This window comes from Strix aluco, chromosome Z (genome assembly GCF_031877795.1).
Source record: "Strix aluco isolate bStrAlu1 chromosome Z, bStrAlu1.hap1, whole genome shotgun sequence".
Classification (NCBI taxonomy): domain Eukaryota; kingdom Metazoa; phylum Chordata; class Aves; order Strigiformes; family Strigidae; genus Strix; species Strix aluco.
In genome coordinates this window covers 46,250,233-46,268,358 of record NC_133971.1, presented here as the reverse complement: position 1 = coordinate 46,268,358, position 18,126 = coordinate 46,250,233, and the positions used below count along the sequence as shown (strand labels likewise).

Sequence of the window (18,126 nt, the reverse complement as noted above, 5' to 3'; positions counted from 1 at the left end):
AATGGATAGTAAGTAGAAGTAGTGAGCCAGGGGCAAAGCACAATCTAAAAAGGGGTGTGGGGGTGTGAAAGGGGGATGGGGAAGTTGTCTGCATCTCTCACTGCTACCCTGATAAACCTAAAACCAGTGTCATGTGTTTGCTTTACAGATTTCACATAGGGAGATTTTTAATTCTCATCCTGATCATTGTATACTAGTCAAATGAGCTTTAGTGTAAGTTAGAAGGGTAATCATATTATTGATAAATGTCATCTTCATGAAATCAGTGACTTGTTTTGAAATTTGTTTTCCTTTGGATCTGCTACCAGATGCTTCCAAGAATCTGAATGATCTGTGAATGAATTTTGTCCTTTTAAAGAAATAGGAAAAAAAAACACCCTGTCAAAGTTGAATTCCTGGAAGCCTATTTTTCCCTTTCAAACGAAAAGATTTTAAAACAAAAAAAAAAAACCCACCAAACAAAAAAAACCCCACATGACAAAACATCACTAAATATAGGTGGCACTTAATATGAAAGTCTAGTACCAATTTTTAACTTATGAACATATGAAACACTGCATCCTGAAGATGCAGCTGAGACCTCACCTAAGATGCATGCTGAAGTGCCAATGTCTGAAAATACAGCAGCCAAAACAAAAGCATCTAGTAACGACAAAACTATCTTGTCCTATGATGTAAATATCCTTCTTACAGAGAAAAATACTCAAGATGGCTTCTTGAACATGTATCAGACAATTAATGAGGAGATATGGGTCCTTTGTACGGTTGGCTAGTAATCTAATACTGCCACTTAATGGGTCCCAAAAGAATGTAAGAATCGATCTACTTAATGACAACAAACAATGAAAGAGAACAAGAACAAAGGTTTCAACTTTCTGCCATGAGAGGAAATGTAAATGGAAACACACGCTCCTGGTTTGCCACATATGGTCTCCTGGCTGGTAATTTTCTACTCTGCAATAAAGTTCTCTTTCTCTGTAAAAGAGGACTCCTTTTTAGTCCTGTCTTCACATGGCAGAGAGAAGAGACTGGTTGCTGGTATGTAGCAGTTGGAAGCAAGTGAAATCATGTTCCCTTGGGGTAGGGGAGTTGCATGTGAGTAATGGGACAGGTGTAGTGACTTCTAAAGGAGATGTTTGAACTTTAAGGCTGTCTCATGCTCTATCTTGTCTGTTGCTCAGATGTAATAACTATCACCACTTTCTGGATTGTAAACACCCTGTCTCTTGATGCTGCAGACCCTTCCCACTGAAGAAAGCAAAGGATACAGACATGGCAGCCCATAAGCCAGTAGAATGTGAATCTGTAGCAAGCTACCCAAGTGTTAACCTGACAATTAGATCTGCTCAGAGGGCATTTGCTCCACTTGGCTGTGTAAAGGAGATCCACGTGTCCAGTGACAGAGCTTACTTTACTAGGAGCCACTGTAGTCCCCAGTATGAGTGTCTGAAGACTCACCTGTACTTGCTCAGTGATTTATGCGATGCCGCTGTTTCTTGTGCTGCTTGGGCGACCTTGCTGGAACCATGACTCCAAATCCCTGTATTTCAGTACAGAGCTCAGGACTGGAGTCTTTAGAGCAGACTCAGAAGTTTTCAGCCAGGTCACTTTTAAGCCTCCTGTCCTCCCTACCCACCAGGCCCAGCTTTAAACATTCCCTCCCCTTTCTGTATACATTTTGAATGATTTGCCAGGCTCATACGCTGACATATACATACTGCTCTTCTTCAATAAAACAAAATTTTAGTGTATCTACAACTTAGAAGAATTAACCCTTTTACAAGCAGGACAGGTTTTAAAAGCTGATGACCTTGTGTCATGTGCAGAGGTGAAACTCCAAAGCTGAGCAGTCATTAGTACCCTAGAAAGCTATTTTATTGCCAGTGGGCTACAGAAGAACCCTTCTGCTTAAGACAAATTAATATCAAATCATGCATACAGAATTCATGTCTGACCCTCTAACAAAGGAGAGTGAGTACATGAGCATTTGAGAGAGACTTACATGTGTATGTATTTAAGGAAAAAGTAAGGAGCTATACCAAATAGCAATTACTGCTCTCCCTCAAGGGACCAAATCCTTACCTGAGTTGCAGAAGCAGAACCCACCTATGCCTAATGAGAGATGCTCCAGCATAAAAATGTGGATTGTCTCTTGCTATTTTTAGTTGTTCTTTCTACAGTAGTATCTTCTGCACTTTGGTCCTTCAGGTAAGTAACTCCAAAAATGGGCAGAGACTTTTGGCAGATAAAAGGGAAAGTGGTCTGCTGGTTTCAACAAAGCCATAAGCCTTTACAGAGGCTACGGATTTGGCAAATTCTCTATTAAAGGAAGCCAGCTTCTTTCCAAGATCATGAATTAGCACAGCAGATACTTTTGGCAAAGCTTGGTATTAAATTGTTATGTTCCAATGTACAGCATGGGGAGAGACATTGTGTCATTGACATTTTAATGACCTTTTCTATCTGGAGCTCTGCTTAAAAATCAGTGGCTTGATGAGGCTCATCACTGCAAACACTTAAGCTGACTTAGGGACAGAGCTGGGGAAAGGTACGGGCAAAAGGAGATTATAAAAGTCTTGCTCTGGCATGTGTAAGCAATGGAAAAGCAGAAACTTCAACTATCCCTCTAACCCTTGATCTGGTTCCTCCCACTCTCTGGTGAACACAGAGCCCAGAAAGGAGGCAGAGTCACATTTCTGAAGCAGCCAGCAGAGCTGACCCCTGCTGAATAGGGAGCTTATCAAGGAGAAACCTGTTCTGTGTAAGGGAGGTGGCTAGTTTGAGTACATTTATTCAGGGCCAGCTCCTTTTAATGCTAATTGCAAATCTTGTCCCTTTAAGTCACCCACACTGGATGGGGAGAGGAAAAAATTCCCTTGTCCCCTTGTTATTTCTAGTGTCACTTGGACTCTCAAACACAAGTTTAGGCTATTGTAGAAAAAGGGGGGGGAAATAGGAAAAAAAGGACTGTTCTTTCATGGCAGCCTGTTAACTGGGCAGGAAGTTCGTCAATCAGAAAACTACGGGGTGTTTTATTCCATATCTCATTTCCACTATTCTGTAAGCATTTGATTTGAAACTAAGACAAAATTCCTCATTCACCTTTCATTTGTCTAATTAAGAAAATATTAGTAAGGGTCTTACTGAAGCCCTTTCCCTGCATAGCATTCTATTAGAAACAGCCTAAACCCAAGTCCTGTAAGAGCTGAAACTGTACATCCTTGCTCACAACTGTGAGAGCGTAGCCAGGGCTGGGGGTTCCTGGAGGCTGGCAGGTCTCATCCCACCAATCCCAGCCAGGGAGCAAGACAACTGGGGTACAGCCTCAGCCCAGGACATCAGGGGGCTGTGGGGCAGGGATGGACAGCCATGGGCTGAGCTGAAATGGGAGTCCTGGGCCCCTGAGAGGGGGAGGCAGTGGGGCACTCCATGGGAGGGTAGGCAGGACCAGCAAGGTTTGGTAGCGTCCTCAAGGCCCTGAAACAATTAAGAGAACTGTAGTCATTTACTCGACCTGTCAAGATGTATGCTTTAAGAATTAGTCCCCTGTATTAAGGGTTCAAATAGGCTTTCAGGGAATCTTTGCTTCCTGACTTAGCTCTTTTTCTAGCAGGCACTGCTGCACCGTTCAGTTTCATATAGAAATCCTGTAGCATTATGCTCAAAGCAGTAAGTAAGCACTATTCTACCATCAGCAAACTCAAATGATGGAAGTCATGTAATTAACATACACCATTATACCATTCAAAATGACTACTGAATGCTGCTGAAACGACTATGTGGCTACTGGAAATGAACTACAGGTACCAGCTTGGGTCTTCAGGACCTCATTTGATTATAATAAAATCTGCTTTCAAAGTCCCCAGAGCACTTCTCTATGATATTATGGTGGAGAATAACAAGTTTTCTGCATGATAAATATTGTCAGGCTGCAAGTAGTAATCACCTCTGCTAAATCCTTAAATTTGCTAATTTATCAGTCCAGACAAGAATTTTCAGAGTTGCTACCGAGGTTGAAAGCACTGTTTAGCGTATGCTGCACAAAAACTGCTAACAGCCAGGGTGAGGATTTTAATGGTGTCTACCTTCCCACCACTGCAGCATATGTAACTTCAACTGATGGCTCCTCTCCTGAATGAAAACCTCTTGCATTTCTTGGTAAGATTAATAGTCAGATCCCTTCAAAAAAATCTTACAGAGAAGGCTGAAGCTATGAGAATTTAGGAAATACAGACCTAAGAGAAAAAAACTACAAGAACTGTAGTTCACAGTAATGCTATAGAGTGTTTAGTACAGAAAGCTAGGTAAAGGGCTAAAACTGAAACAAATGAAGAAAACAGAGCGCTCTCAAGCAGAACAAAGCTGGTTCATTAAGTAATGACTGTGTGTCCCCAGTTCCCTCTGATACAAGGAGATACAGCTTCAGACTTCCTATGTGAGCTTGGTATCATTCCCAATTTTTGAGGCATTAGATGGTTTCACAATACCTTTTAAAACTGTAATGGTTTTTGTCAGTTATCTTAAGCATCTTGTTAATGATGGTCTACTCCAGCTACTCATGGCATGTTGTGCTACCATCTATGAGATGCTATAGCTATTATTCAGAGGGAACTATAAACTATGTTGTATGAATTTGAAGTGAGACATGTTCTCTGTCCCAAACACTTTAGGCTGAAGAGAGACAGAATACATTAACACCGCATAAGATACAGAAAAAAACACAGGTCAAAGGAGAGAGTGTGATAAAAGGAATGACAGAACTAACCAAGGGCTGAGATCACAAAGGTTTTTAGCTGTGCAAATAGAGTGAGTTTCGATGATACCAAATGGGTGTAAGAGCATTTAGTAAGTGGGCAAGTGGGGTAGAGAAAGAAGAAAGGAGGAGACAGTGTGGCAAGCAAACATTAAAGTGAGATTCTGAGGCAGAAAGATGAGGACAGTACATTTGTCAGTTATGATAAAGACAGTGACAAGACTGTGATGCCAGAAGGAAATATGAACTCGATTCCCTGCTTGACTCTTTCACTGGTTCCCTGAGAAGAGACAGGTGGAGAGCTGCTGAAGGGCATTGTGCTGTTCTTTGCTTATGTCAGTTTTGGTGCAATCAACAATCCCTGGTGTGTTTCAGGATGGATTCATGGGTTCTCTAAATTCACGTCCTTTGGGGGCACTTGTCATGCTAGCACTTGTCAGAGTGACAAGTAGGACTAAGGACCCAATGGTTAAGCCCAACCAATGCACCTTTCAGAAGCAAGGGAGGACTTGGCACAGCACAGAATTAGCTCTGGGAGTTCTCAAATGTTCCCTAAGGTGTCTAGGGAATCTAAAACTACAAAACTGATGAAATGATACTCCTAGTCCCCATTTTCACCAGCTCTAGCCTAGCCCTGGTAGCCAGACAGATCAGTCAGTTAGACCCCTGTCCTGTTTCAGCCTCTAGAGCTACATGATTGCTCAAAAAAACTCCAACCCCTTCTCTGTTCACATCCATTTTTTTCCCAGTGCAAGCACCAAAAGCAGTAGCTCCCTGGCTGGGGTTTTTTGGTCTGTGTGATAGGTTACCACTGACAGACCTTTAATTTCTCTAGTTGCATTCCATGGACAGACCGGAAACACAAACAAACAAGTGCAATGTGTAAGCCCTGCTTCATCTTTGCAAGACATCCAGCAACATCTGGATGAAAGATAGGAGCAGGGTCACCAATTGCTACTGCTAGAAGAGCAGAGTGGTAGAGGTGTCAGCTGGAGGTAACAAAAAGTACAAGTGCAAATACATCTGTATCATGCTGGTTCAGCTGCCCTTTTCCCGTGACCAGCCTCTGCAGCTCTTAGTTCCAAGGTTTGTAAATTGTCTTCCTTGTATTACTGGTTCAGTTTGCTCATCCTTTGGATGCTCACACAGTGGTGAAATGACCATAGCGGCTGCATGTCAATGCTTGGGCACATGGTGGATACCTTCTGGCTTTGGGGAATGTTGAACCAGAGAGTCATGCTCACTGTTGCACAAACCTTTAAGGAGGTTGCTTTTGGACACCAAAAGGAAAGCTATAGAGGGAAGACAATAACCTTAAGTGGAGGAAGACAATAAATAGCGATAGATGTTAGCCCCTCTTATGACTTCAAGGATAAAATAAAGCTGTAACATTAGTTATAATTTTAACAGTTGTTTACCCTGTATCAATCAGAGTAGTTCATTTCAGTTACTTATGATGCTCAGTCTTAAACCACACTAAATCAAATCACCAACAGTGTGAATTTATAAGATCTGTTTTGCTGCAGAAGCATTAACAGTCTAGGCTGAAAAAAAATCAATAGGACATTTCAATACAAAAACCATCTGAGCCTTTACTATAGAAGTAATAAGGCATTTATTATTTCAAGAGCCCTGCATTCACAATATCCCCTTTCCAAAGAAAACACCCCTTCCTTCCCATTTTTTATGAGGCTAATTTGTAGTATGTCACCACTGTGAGACTTCTGAATGTGTTCAGAACAAGACAATAAGAGTAAGCCACAGATGAATGACGTGTAGTTAAAATCAATAAACCTTATAACTAGTCACTAAGGGAACTGATTTTATGCCTATAAAAATAAAACAATTATAGCAATATTAATGGCAGATTCATCATAGTAATATAAAATGTCCAAGTGTGCTTGTCTGTTGGGAATCTTTAATTCATCCTTCTGCATTAAGTATTCACAAGGTAGAAGAAATGGAACTGACGTCAAGAACAAGCTTTAACTTGTAGTAATTCACCCTGTCAAAAAAAACAAAACACAAAACCAAAAAATGGTAAAACTTTAAAAAACAGTTTTGACAATCAATATAACTGGGATATGCAGGAAAGGACAAAAGTTAAAGCCTCAAAAACATGACCAGTAAATATGATTTTCTTTCATGTCATGATTAGTGATTTCATATTACTGTGTACTGTGTTAACCGCACTGTAACAAAACAGATGGTATAGCCACATAAAATTATTTATTTTGTGGTAATGCAGGTTAAGCACAGCAAGGGACTTCTTTTTTTTAAATCAACAGGTCCTCTGTTTTTAGGCATCTATTCATGGGGGGGGGCGCAATACAGATATAATAGAAAAAATTTGCCTATAATTAATTCATAGCACACAGAGCTGCTCTAAAACAGGTATTAGAGATTTAAGTTCCGCTAATACCATCCAAGGTGTTACTATGGGCCTTTTTCAAGCCTATCAGGGTCAACTGAAAGAGGTCCACTGCCATCTGTCTTAGGCCCTGCATCACCTGCTGGGAGAGGACAATATCACAGTCCCTGCAAGGAGGCATGGAATGGCTGCAGGTGCACACCAGTAACTGAGTCCCAGGGAGAACCTCTGGGGACACAGACTTGTAGCTGTGTGGTAGCTGCAGCCTCTGCTATCTACACCTATGACACATCTTTCAAAGTGGCCCATAGACACCAAGAAAGTACAAAACCAACTTCTTTTCTTAATTCTGATTGCCAAATTATTTAAGGCAGGTATAAAAATGAAAGCATTCGATATACATTTTACATAAAATAAACTAGATTACAGCATAAAACAAGTAACCAGGCAATGGCATTAAAGTCTCTCTTCTAAAATTGGGTAATTGTAAACATTAAAAAAAAGACTGCAGGACTATTCAAGTAATAGAACAATCACAGATGTCTTCTGTAATGCAGGCTATTAGGTTATCTGCCATTCAAGATTATCAAAAAAGACATTTCATTATTCACAGATGCTCATTATCTCCATTTAAAATCTTTACATTATATACAACACAGTTTTTGTGGTACTAGAATCCCCATGCCTTCCAAAGGTATATTTTTCACAATACACAATTACAATGAAACAGTGAATACAGTAACATTTTACACTGATGCATCTTAATAGGAGCCACCAAATAGACATCTACATTGTACCAAAGTGTCATCACAGTTAGCCTCTCTGAGAGCTTGTGGGAAATATCAGAAGGGTATGCAAGGTTCAGGCACACTGATACATAACATTATTTATTTACAACTGGAAAGAAAAAAAAAAGAAAAAAAAAAAGGAAGGTAAAAAGAAACAAACAGCCTTTTGCAGTTAACGCTTTCAAAACATGACAAATACATATCTCCTTTTACTGTGTGGTTCGCAACTTAGCAGCAGACCCTGTGTGCGAGCCTTGGTACTGATACAAAAAAAGTAAAGAATATATATATATTTTTATATATATATGTATATATATATATATACGCATATATATATATAAAAACAGAAGTCTAATTACAGCAACATTTGTTACTCTGTGATAAAATCTGCAATTTACAAAAATGAAATGACTGGTTTTTGCCTGCCATTAAGGCATTTCAAATTAACACCATGGAACTGATGTCTGTAATAAAGCGCTTCCTCATGTGATCCAGTCACATGACAATGTACATCTCCAAACTCATCATTCTCTGAAAAAAGAAAGAATAATACTTTAGTATGCAGTATCCTTTCCTCCTAGTTTTTTTCTGCACCTCGGATACACCATGAAATGCAATCTCCACAGTACTCTCAATCCCAAGAAGGAAAGACAGCAAGCCATGTCCTTGTCCCTCCCCTGCTAGGAACAACATACTAACAAGTAACTTGTGTGGGATTTATCTTCTCGGTTCTGACACCATAGCATCCATCAGCTCTTTCAGGGCTACAAACCTTTCTCACCCAAATAATTCCAGGTAAGAGCCTTACACAGTCACTTGTTTTCAGAGTCAGCTTTCAGAAAGACACCCATAACCACGGAATGTTACAGTACTGTTTAATACATTAAACTCTAAGGCTTAACATGGCAGTGATGAAAGAAACCCTGATGTTATGGATGCTTTGTGTTTTTCACTTGAGACGGGATCATTATAACACAGAAGAGTCTGTTTCCTCTTGAAGAGTAAGGATGATGGTTGAAGAGTAAATTCTACTGAAAACCTAGTAAATAACTGAGAGGCAAATGCATGGAATGGGTATGTAACTTAAATACAATGTCACCTCTAACAGACTCCTCAGCAAACCGCTCTGAAAGAAAAATCAGCAAACCAGGCAGACTTGCAGAATAGATAAAATCTTAAGATTTTCTGGTAGTAGTACAGGCATCTAACTGAAGATGAACTTTAAACCCCTTTTATAAAAAATTTGTATCTTAAATTATCTTTCATAATCACTTATCTTAATACCAATCCTTAAAACATAGTCTACGGAAAATCTCAAAAGACAGACTACTTGTTCCTTCTTAATCTATGTTACAGGACACAACTAAGGACAAAATGTCTCCTTAAAGAGAATAAAACTATAATTAACCCAAAGTCCCAAGTTTTTCTTCATCCTTAATAACTGTGTCGCACAAAGAACCGCAGACAATCAGGCTATTAAAATCTATGATTTCCTTTCTCCACTCTATGTTAAGATACATAATTTAAGATTTACTGTCTACTTACCTTCTTTGTGCAGGAAACATACCAGACGCAGATGCCTGTGCAGCCACCTGTTGAGTGGCAACAAGGGCAGCAGAGGTCAATCCTGAGGGAAAGAAGAAACGGAGGAATGTTGATGTACTTCTGGTTTTAATGGATTTTTGTGCTCAGGGAAATGTTAGGAAACATCTCTAAGGCAAACAGACAAAAAAACCCACCATTGGAAAATGGTGGGGTTTTAACACTACATAAATGGCAAATATTTCAGGCAACAGTGTTAAGACAGTCTGCCCAGTATGATCAATACAATTTCATATAGTAAACTGAATTGTCCTTGATAGGTATTTTACAAGCAAATACAGCATTCCCACTTACTGTATTCCTTTCGAAGTACTGCACTGCATGATGCTAAGTGGTTTGTATGAGTTCCTGAATAGGAAGCTCAGTAGAAATAATAGGTACCAGGAAACAACAAGAACCAGAAGTCACAGTGAATTACAGAAACAACATGCCAGCTGCTCAGAATACAATACTTTCATAATAACTTATCATTTTTACAGTTTTCCTACTGAACAAGCATAATGCATACCAAAAGGCATATGGAATCACTGAATCTAACTGAGAAATGTCAAGACTTTTACGCAGGAAAAATAACTGCTGAGGCACCAAGCAAATGTAATGAATTAATGTCATTTAGCCACCAATTGTGATAGCATGTACTTTGCTGCATGGGAGGAAATCTTTTAATTCAGCTAGAGTCCAGGGTTAGAGAAAAACAGTCAAAGACTGGTATAAAACCTAGGAAGAATGAATCGTATCTTACTGTGCTGCTTTTTCCCTGACTGCAACTTTGTGCACTGTATTTGCCAAAACACAAAGAGCCCTCTTTCAGATGGACAAATTATAACCAGCTCAAACCCTTGTGACTGCAATGCCTTGTACATAAAGTATGTACAGTATAAACACCTTCTGTCTCTGCTACACTTCTTTCATTGCTTACACAACCCCGACTGTACAAAAAGGAGGTTGTTTGGTGTAGTTTTTTTACTGCCTTTCGCCAGTTAACATCAGTTTTCAGTAAGAATCAAAACATTCATGTGAATGACAGCCTAGCTGGTACATCTTTGATCATGCTCTAACACACAGTTTCGGAAACAAAATTTGGTATTTCTCAGGTGTGAAGCTATTCATTTGTTGTTAGTCCATGCTGTGAATTTTCAAGACTTCTTCCTAAATGTAAAGCACTTCTGATTTAACAAGGGGATCTCTATTCAAAATGCTTCACGTAGGCATGATTTCCAATGTCAAGGTAACAACTTCATGAGGCAAGCTAACTCCACCACTGGAAATTTTCTGCTCACCTTGAAATGGGTCATACTGTCCAGGTATAAGGGGGTAACCCATTCCAACATGTGTGTGATGGTGCGTATGGAGATGCCGCTGGCTAAAAGGAGAATGACGGTCTCGTTCCCTTTCTGCTTCCCGTTCACGCTCAGCTGCTGATTTTTCCACAGGCTAATAATAGAAAGTAAAAGAAAACCGATGTGCGAATTTCAAAAGGGATGGAATCACAACAAAACCACACTTGCCAATACCGTGCAACAACCATTCAAACAATGAAGCTGATTTTTTCTGAAGAAGTAGTATCTCTACTGGATTATTTGCACTTGATTCTAATCTAAATCTGGTGTATCAGGCTAATGGAAGATTTTCCAAGGCACAGAGATTTTGAGGCAACACACTGCAGCTTGAAGCCACATGATGACTTCTAGTTTTGGACTACCTTAAGCTTGGCTGACTTGCCAATGTCAGAACAACATAGTTGAGATGCTGAAAGCTGATGTAAATGAATCCTCAGTCCTCTTTAATGCACTCTGGGGATCAAGCCTGCCTGAATAGCAAGAAAGCCCTTTTAAAAATAGAATCAGAGTCAGTGACTTCCTCACAATTAAAACTAGCCCCAACTTACAGAAAAGTAAAATAACAGTATTTGATCCAATGAGGAAATCTTCAGAAATGGGGGCTGGTAATCTTCAATTTGGAAGATGTGGCCTCTCAGCAATTAGGGAAGTTATACTACCAAATCCCACAGCCCAACTTGTCATTTAATTATCCGTTTCCAAACAGGAGTTTCCTGTTTAACTGAAATAAACTGTGCGCTAGGAGGTATTTCTGAATTTATTTTTCTATATGAATCCATTCATTTAAGATAGGAAGACTCTCAGCACAGACCTGTGTTACACCTGTCACTTCCACTTTATGCCACAGAAGCATTCTGACTATAAATTGCTTTTAAGGAGTACTATAAAGAAGAATCGTGCATTCAGAGCTTGATGCCAGATTGTGTGCTTCTTAAAATTATCTTCTCTATCCCTCCCTGTATGTACCACTCTTCAGTAACAACAGATGAAGCCTTACAACAGGGGACTTGCTGCGATACTGGTTGGCATGCTGCTGCAGCAAATCCAGTGCTTTGGACTCAGTGGTTGATTTTGCATTGATGCTTGGGCTGGTATTGACTTTCTCCGCCTCTTCTCTCCCTGACATCTTCCCATAAACTGGATAATGAAATCCTGGAGAGAGATAGGCCCCTGCAGGTAAACAATAAATACCACATCAAGTTACTGTTTTTACATTTTGGTTATATCAAGCTGGGAGGAGGGGGTGCCAGGACAGGGGATAACATCAAAAATGGATCACGTGACTATGAAACTGCATCTTTGCTCTTCAATTCCTTTACCTAATTTACCCTGATGAATGGAGGTTATAAAGAGGGTTTAGCTGATAGACATTTCAGACATTTATGAGTCCTCTTTAAGTGAAAGGAATAGTAACTATAATGGTTCTGACAGTAAGTGCTTAGAATATTTTTATAGGCAATAAACTATCTGTCAGTCTAACAGCAATACCAGACTGTCAAGGGTTGAGAAAACTGTAGCTGGGAACTGTTGACAGTTCATAAAAGGAACATCTTGTATTAAATCAGATTCATCTACAGAACTGTCCCTAGTAGAAGCACAAGCAAAACAAATGTCACCCATGAAGCTTCTAATTTACACTAGCTACTACTGGAAATATTAAAATACAGGTTCTACTACAATTTGAGGGTGTAAATCTTAACTAGTGTGCAAGGCAGATTTCAGGATACATACCAGGATAGCTGTGCATTAGAACAGGAGAGACTGCGCGATAGGCTGGATGGTTGGGATCGTACATCTGTGGATAAGGATAAGCATGCAAGTACTGGATATATGACTGATGCTGACTCATTGGTGAGGAAACGGCTACTCTAGCACCCCGGGAGTCCTTCCAATTTACAGGAGTCTTTCGATCATCATTTTTTATCTTGCTCTCATCCACTGATTGAGAATCAGAACGCTTGATCTCTTTAGGCTCCTCTTTAATGCTTGCTAATGAGACAGGAAGGTTAGGTAGGGAACTTTCCTTGTTAGGTGTTTTTCTAGGGCTGTCTTCTTTTAACTTTTTCTCACGATCAAGTTCTTCTGATTTTTGCTGATCAAGATATTTGGGCTGATAGACATAATGATGCCATGTTCGTGAATCTGGATCCTAATATGGAGGAGAAAAAAAATTTTGTTCTGAACTTAGATGTTGAATTAAGATTGTTACTGATATTTCCCATACTTTAGTTAATGTATTTTTAATAGCTGTTTTAATAACATATCCCTATTACATAAAGGAGAGGTTTTCTTGCTACAGAGTGCCTTGAGCTCAAAGTCAAACCAATATTCCCATGAAGGACCAGGAGACTATTATCAAAATTTAATTGCTTCATCTTATATCCTTCTTCATGCCTTTAACTAGTTTAATCATGAAATACATATGCATTGTATCAAAGTTCTGAGACCACACTATTCATAAAACATTTTAATTAAAGTCCAGAGATATTTTTCCACTAGAGAGCAAAAAATATCTGTGCACCACAAAATTAAAGCTGGCTAATGATATGCCAGAGGACTTAGATTACCTGGAACAATGAACCTGAAAAGCTGATCTGAAAAGATGCTAATGCTGCCTCTGATATTACAAACTCTCAGGAATCTGCAGAAGTCAGACATTAAGGCAGACTTCTTCAGCTGACAGTCTTATTTCAAGTTTGTAAAATTACACATGGATAAGTATTTACAGGATCAGGACCACATGGTTTAAAGGACATGTACAGGATATCGTAAATACAGTTTTGCATAATGTATTACATAGACCGGTTTATACATATGCTATAGAATTAAGTAGGTGAGTTCTTTACAAGACTACACCAAATCAGTACTGAGCCATAAGAGAAAGACTTTTGTCTAATACAGGATACACAAGAGCTACTTGTAAACATTGTCTCCAATTCATACACATTTATGGCACATGCAACAGGAACATAAGCACACAACTAGATGCTTGGACAGTCTGGCTCAAATACTCATTTGAATCAGCAGAAACCTCCTACTCAAGAGCTGTACCACATCCTACTTCCTTTAGAGCTCTCTAACTTCCACTCAACCTAACCCCACCATATCTTGAAAGACAGCCTGTAAGGGTGAAGTCTAGGACCAGAACATGAAAGCATCAAGCATTGGGGCCCTGGTTCAGAGCACAGAGACAGTTGCATTGCCTCGAAAGAAGGCAATGTGACATCTAGGAAGGTCAGCACAAAGCCACTGGATGAAATTCTGGTTCTACTGAAGTCAATGGCAAAACTATCACTGACTTCAGTGGAGAGAGGATTTCATCCATTGTGTAGGTCTGTAGGGGCTTGAGGTTGGTTGAGGAGAGAAGGGGAACTTAACTGCTTCAAAAAGGTCACCCTGGGTTAAGATAAAGAGCTGAGTTTCAAGTCAACTCTTCAAAGAACCAGCTCACCCATCTTTAGTAAATGCCAACTGTCATTTAACAAAAAAAGGTAATACTTCAAACCATGTTTCAAATCTACTTTAAGTCCTCTCACAGTGGAAAAAGCTGCTTATTTTGCTTGAAATGTCTAATTTCTGAACTAAGCAAACTGCTTAGAATTTACATCTATAGGAGAAATCTACTTCTATTTTATTCATGCATGAATAAAATTCATTCCTGGGTTCTGTCACCACCTTACTAGGTTTTTATTTTTTTTCTTTTCAAACAAGTCAACTGAAAGGTCTGTTGGTCTATTCACAGACTACAGTACTATCCATCATGAAAAAAGGATGGCAGAGCTTGTTTGGCTGCAAAGGCAAAATCAAAGCAGAATCAGGGACAAAATCTCACATGACTTAAGGATAAATCAAGACACTCTTGTTCCATTTCCTGTGATCTCACCTGTTTAAATCTTGTAGTTGGATCTACTCCTGTTTGCTTCATGGAGTCCATAACAGATTTCATCTCAACAGCCTCCTTTATAAGCTGGTGGTTTTCCATTTGCTTGGCTTTGAAACTGTCAGACTGAAGCTGCTGCTGGTGATTGGAAAGGATCTGTGATTTGCTTGTCTCCTCACCTTTGTTAGGGACTGATGACCCTATTTTAGTGTTATTTTTGCTGGACTCTGGAGTTGAAGGTGCCTTTGAAATAGTGGCAGATGGAATATTCTTCTGCTTGTTGTCATCCTTCACAATCTCCTTCAAGGGGGGGTCATTCTTCCTTTCACAGTCCCTCCCAGTTTGTGCCATTTTCTGTTCTGCTAGTCTCTGGTCCTCATAGTATTTTTCATACTGCTGCCTGTAAGCAGGGTTAGAGGCCATTAAGGACTTTTGGTCCATATAGAGCCCATAGGCATACTGACCATAATAAAGTGACTGAGCAAGTGCAGGGTGTCTTTGCGTTATTACTGACTGATGTTGTGGCTGCAAATTAGAGGAAGTGCTTTCGCTTTTCTTAGCATCTGATGGTTCTGCCTTCTCTTTCTTTTCAGCCTCTTCCTCAGCCTCTTTTTTGATCTTCAGTCCCTGTGGGGTACTGCTGTTCCCAGCAGCTGGGGCACTGACCTGTCCAGAGTGCATGTAACTTGGGGAATAATAAGGATCGTAGCCATGGTAATAGGGAGAATGGGACTCTTTCACTTGAGCCGATTGTGCTGTGGTTGAAGAATGCCCTTTTACAACACCGTCCTTATTAGAAATAATATCTGACGGAGAGCTGGCCTTTGACCTCATGCCCTCTGACCTGCTGTCAGAGCCACCATCATCAGCCGCATCAGAAATATCCGAGTAAGCAGGGCTGTTGGTTTTAGTGGCCGCGCTATCTGCACCGTTTTGTGTCAACACATGCAGTGGCGCCATGGCAGATTGTCCATTCACCAAAGTGCTGCATTCCATCCTGGAGGCACTCCCTATGGAAGGGCTGGGCGCATTGTCTGTGAACGTGTAAACCTTATCAGCTTCAGCCTTAATACTTGCCATCCTGCTCTCTTGAGACTCTGACAGTCCATTAGCTAGCACTTCATTCTTGTTGAGATGGTCCTTTAAAAAATGTCCAGATAGGTCTTTCCCAGACCCTTTTGAATCCTCCAGCTTTCCCAGCTTAGAATCCATCTTGGGGCTTCCCGTCTCTTTGCTTTCTTTGTCCTTGAGCTTTCGCTTCTCCTTTTTCTTTTTGTCTTTGAGTGATGTGAGAGCTGGGTTTACAGTGCTTGGCTCTCCCATAATTGTGGGCTTTGGTTGAATAGGTTTTAGTGGAGGGCTCTTTGGTGTAGCCTGAACAATAGTAGTTGTTAGTGAGGGCAGTCCCGGTATTGTTCCTGTAGTGGTGGTTGTAAAGGCTGTAGTAGGTATAGCTATTAATTGGGGAGGAGTTGGTGCTGGCGCTGGAGCAATAGGCCTGGCTGTTTTCAGCTTGGAAAGGTTTTTATCCACTTTGCAATTGTTCCCTTTCTTGCCTTTATCACCCAAAGTCTTCTTGTCGATTAACCCTTCAGCCTCCAATTTCGGCATTTCGCTTTGCAAATTGCCATCTCCGACCGAGCAACTATCCAGTGTGGCTGCCATATTAGAAATTACTGGAAGGCTGTTCAATTCACTGTTCAGACCCTTTTTTTTGCCCAAATTCTTGCCGGTTTTGGAACTGATGACTGAACTGGGGCCATTGCTAGTCAGTTCCCTTTTTCCCTTGGGGGTCCCTGGGGCAGTGATGGAGGAAGGAGATGTTGGTGCCTTTAGTGGATCAAAGCCTGGCAAGTTTGTGCTTGGCTCACTGCATTCAAGTGCCACATTACTCAATGCTTCCTCACAGTCTGAAATTTTGTCTTCACTGTCAGGCTCAAACTCCAGTTTGTTTTCTGGGTCTAAATGTGCATGAGCCTGATGGTATCGTAGTCCATTAATGTGCTTGTACTTTTTGTTGCAGTTGGGGTGAGGACAGTCAATCAGTACTGGAGAAGAGCAGCCTTGGTCCAAAAAAGGAGTCTCGGGTTTCCCCTGTGGGGTTGTGGGAGTGCTTCTAGAGTTAGTACGAACACGTTTTCCAGATTTATTGTCCTCTGAACTGGAGTTCAAATCTAGCTCCATTGGAGGTTTAGTTTTCCTCTTGTTTGTGGATGAGGGGCTGGCTTTGACTTCATCCATGGCGCAGTTTGGGGGTGTTCTGCGCCCACTCGAGTTAAGGCTGCCCCTCCTCCCCTTTCCATTGGCACCACCTCGATTCTTATTCTGAAGTCCTCTGGACTCTGCAAAACTCGCATCATTCCCAGGTACAGCTGCAGCTGCAGCGGACCTTGCCCGCTTTCCCCTGCCCCGTCCTCCACGCATTTCCAGGTCACTTGTTGGAGATTCACAAAACCTATATAAATGAGCAGATTTCATCAGCAGCAGCTGTGAACTGAATAAATACCAAAACACCCCCACTTCCCATAACAGAACCTTCATACATGTTAAAGGAAAGATATCCTTCTGCCAAATAAGAATGTTACAGTCTCAAAGGGAAGGTCATTAGAAAAGGACAAAGATGTTAAGAACAAGACCACCTAGTTAGAACAATGGAGAGAAAAATTTTCCAAACTTACAGAAATGCATTTTTAAATTAATTGCCCTCTGACTGAATCCCATGTATTTCCCCTTCCCTCTCAAAAACACAAGACAAAAAGAAATAAAAGCTCCCACCCCACATTTCAGTGTGGAACAGAGAATTGCTCATTTCACTGGTACATGTTTTCAATTGTAACCACTTGTTTTTTATTAATCTCTGTACAGTCTCTTGACAGAGATTGGGGGTGAAAATACAGCAGAGAAAAAACGGACTCAGAATGATTGCCTACCTAGGAGGGGCCCAGTCATGCTTTGTGCAGTCCAGCAGTGTTCCCACATAAGTTTTGTTCCTCCATGTAACATTTACCACTAGGACACCTGTCAGTGGGAGACAAACAAAGTATTATCACAGTCAGAACAATAACTGGGGTAGGCTTTTTGTTTTGCTCTTTTTTCATTTTTCCTCTCCTTCCCCACAAAGTGAGAGCTTTATTCTCATCTGTTTTCAAACACTGTGGTCTATACTCGTCCTCTTTTCTGGTTTCAGTGACCTCAAGTTAAAACCCACAGGAAAGACAGCAAATGACAAAGAAGAGTGTATGTACGCATGTGTATGTGTGTAAAAGAGAGTATATGCCTGTGTGACTGTGTGTGTAATCAAGATACAGCTGACAGAAGGAAATGGGTTTTGTCATGTCCTGCTGTAAAACAGCAACACTCACCTCTTAATTTTGCTATTATTGCACATAATT

General features: G+C 40.5%; 1 protein-coding gene across 3 annotated transcripts in view; it reads right to left on the bottom strand.

The window, feature by feature from the left end:
• Window positions 1-8,333: 8,333 nt before the first annotated feature.
• Window positions 8,334-18,126, bottom strand: part of ZNF608 (zinc finger protein 608) — a 90,821-nt gene continuing 81,028 nt past the window's right edge. For 2 of the 3 annotated variants that reach the window (XM_074813198.1, XM_074813197.1), the window contains 7 exons: window positions 17,665-17,752; window positions 14,738-17,189; window positions 12,586-13,003; window positions 11,852-12,024; window positions 10,795-10,948; window positions 9,458-9,539; window positions 8,334-8,443 (listed from right to left, as the gene is read on the bottom strand). In XM_074813198.1, the coding sequence (XP_074669299.1) occupies window positions 8,437-8,443; window positions 9,458-9,539; window positions 10,795-10,948; window positions 11,852-12,024; window positions 12,586-13,003; window positions 14,738-17,189; window positions 17,665-17,752 (3,374 nt within the window). In that variant the 3' untranslated portion in view covers window positions 8,334-8,436. Of the gene's footprint in view, window positions 8,444-9,145; window positions 9,540-10,794; window positions 10,949-11,851; window positions 12,025-12,585; window positions 13,004-14,737; window positions 17,190-17,664; window positions 17,753-18,126 lie in introns of those variants that run through there. The other variant, XM_074813199.1, reaches the window with a different exon arrangement.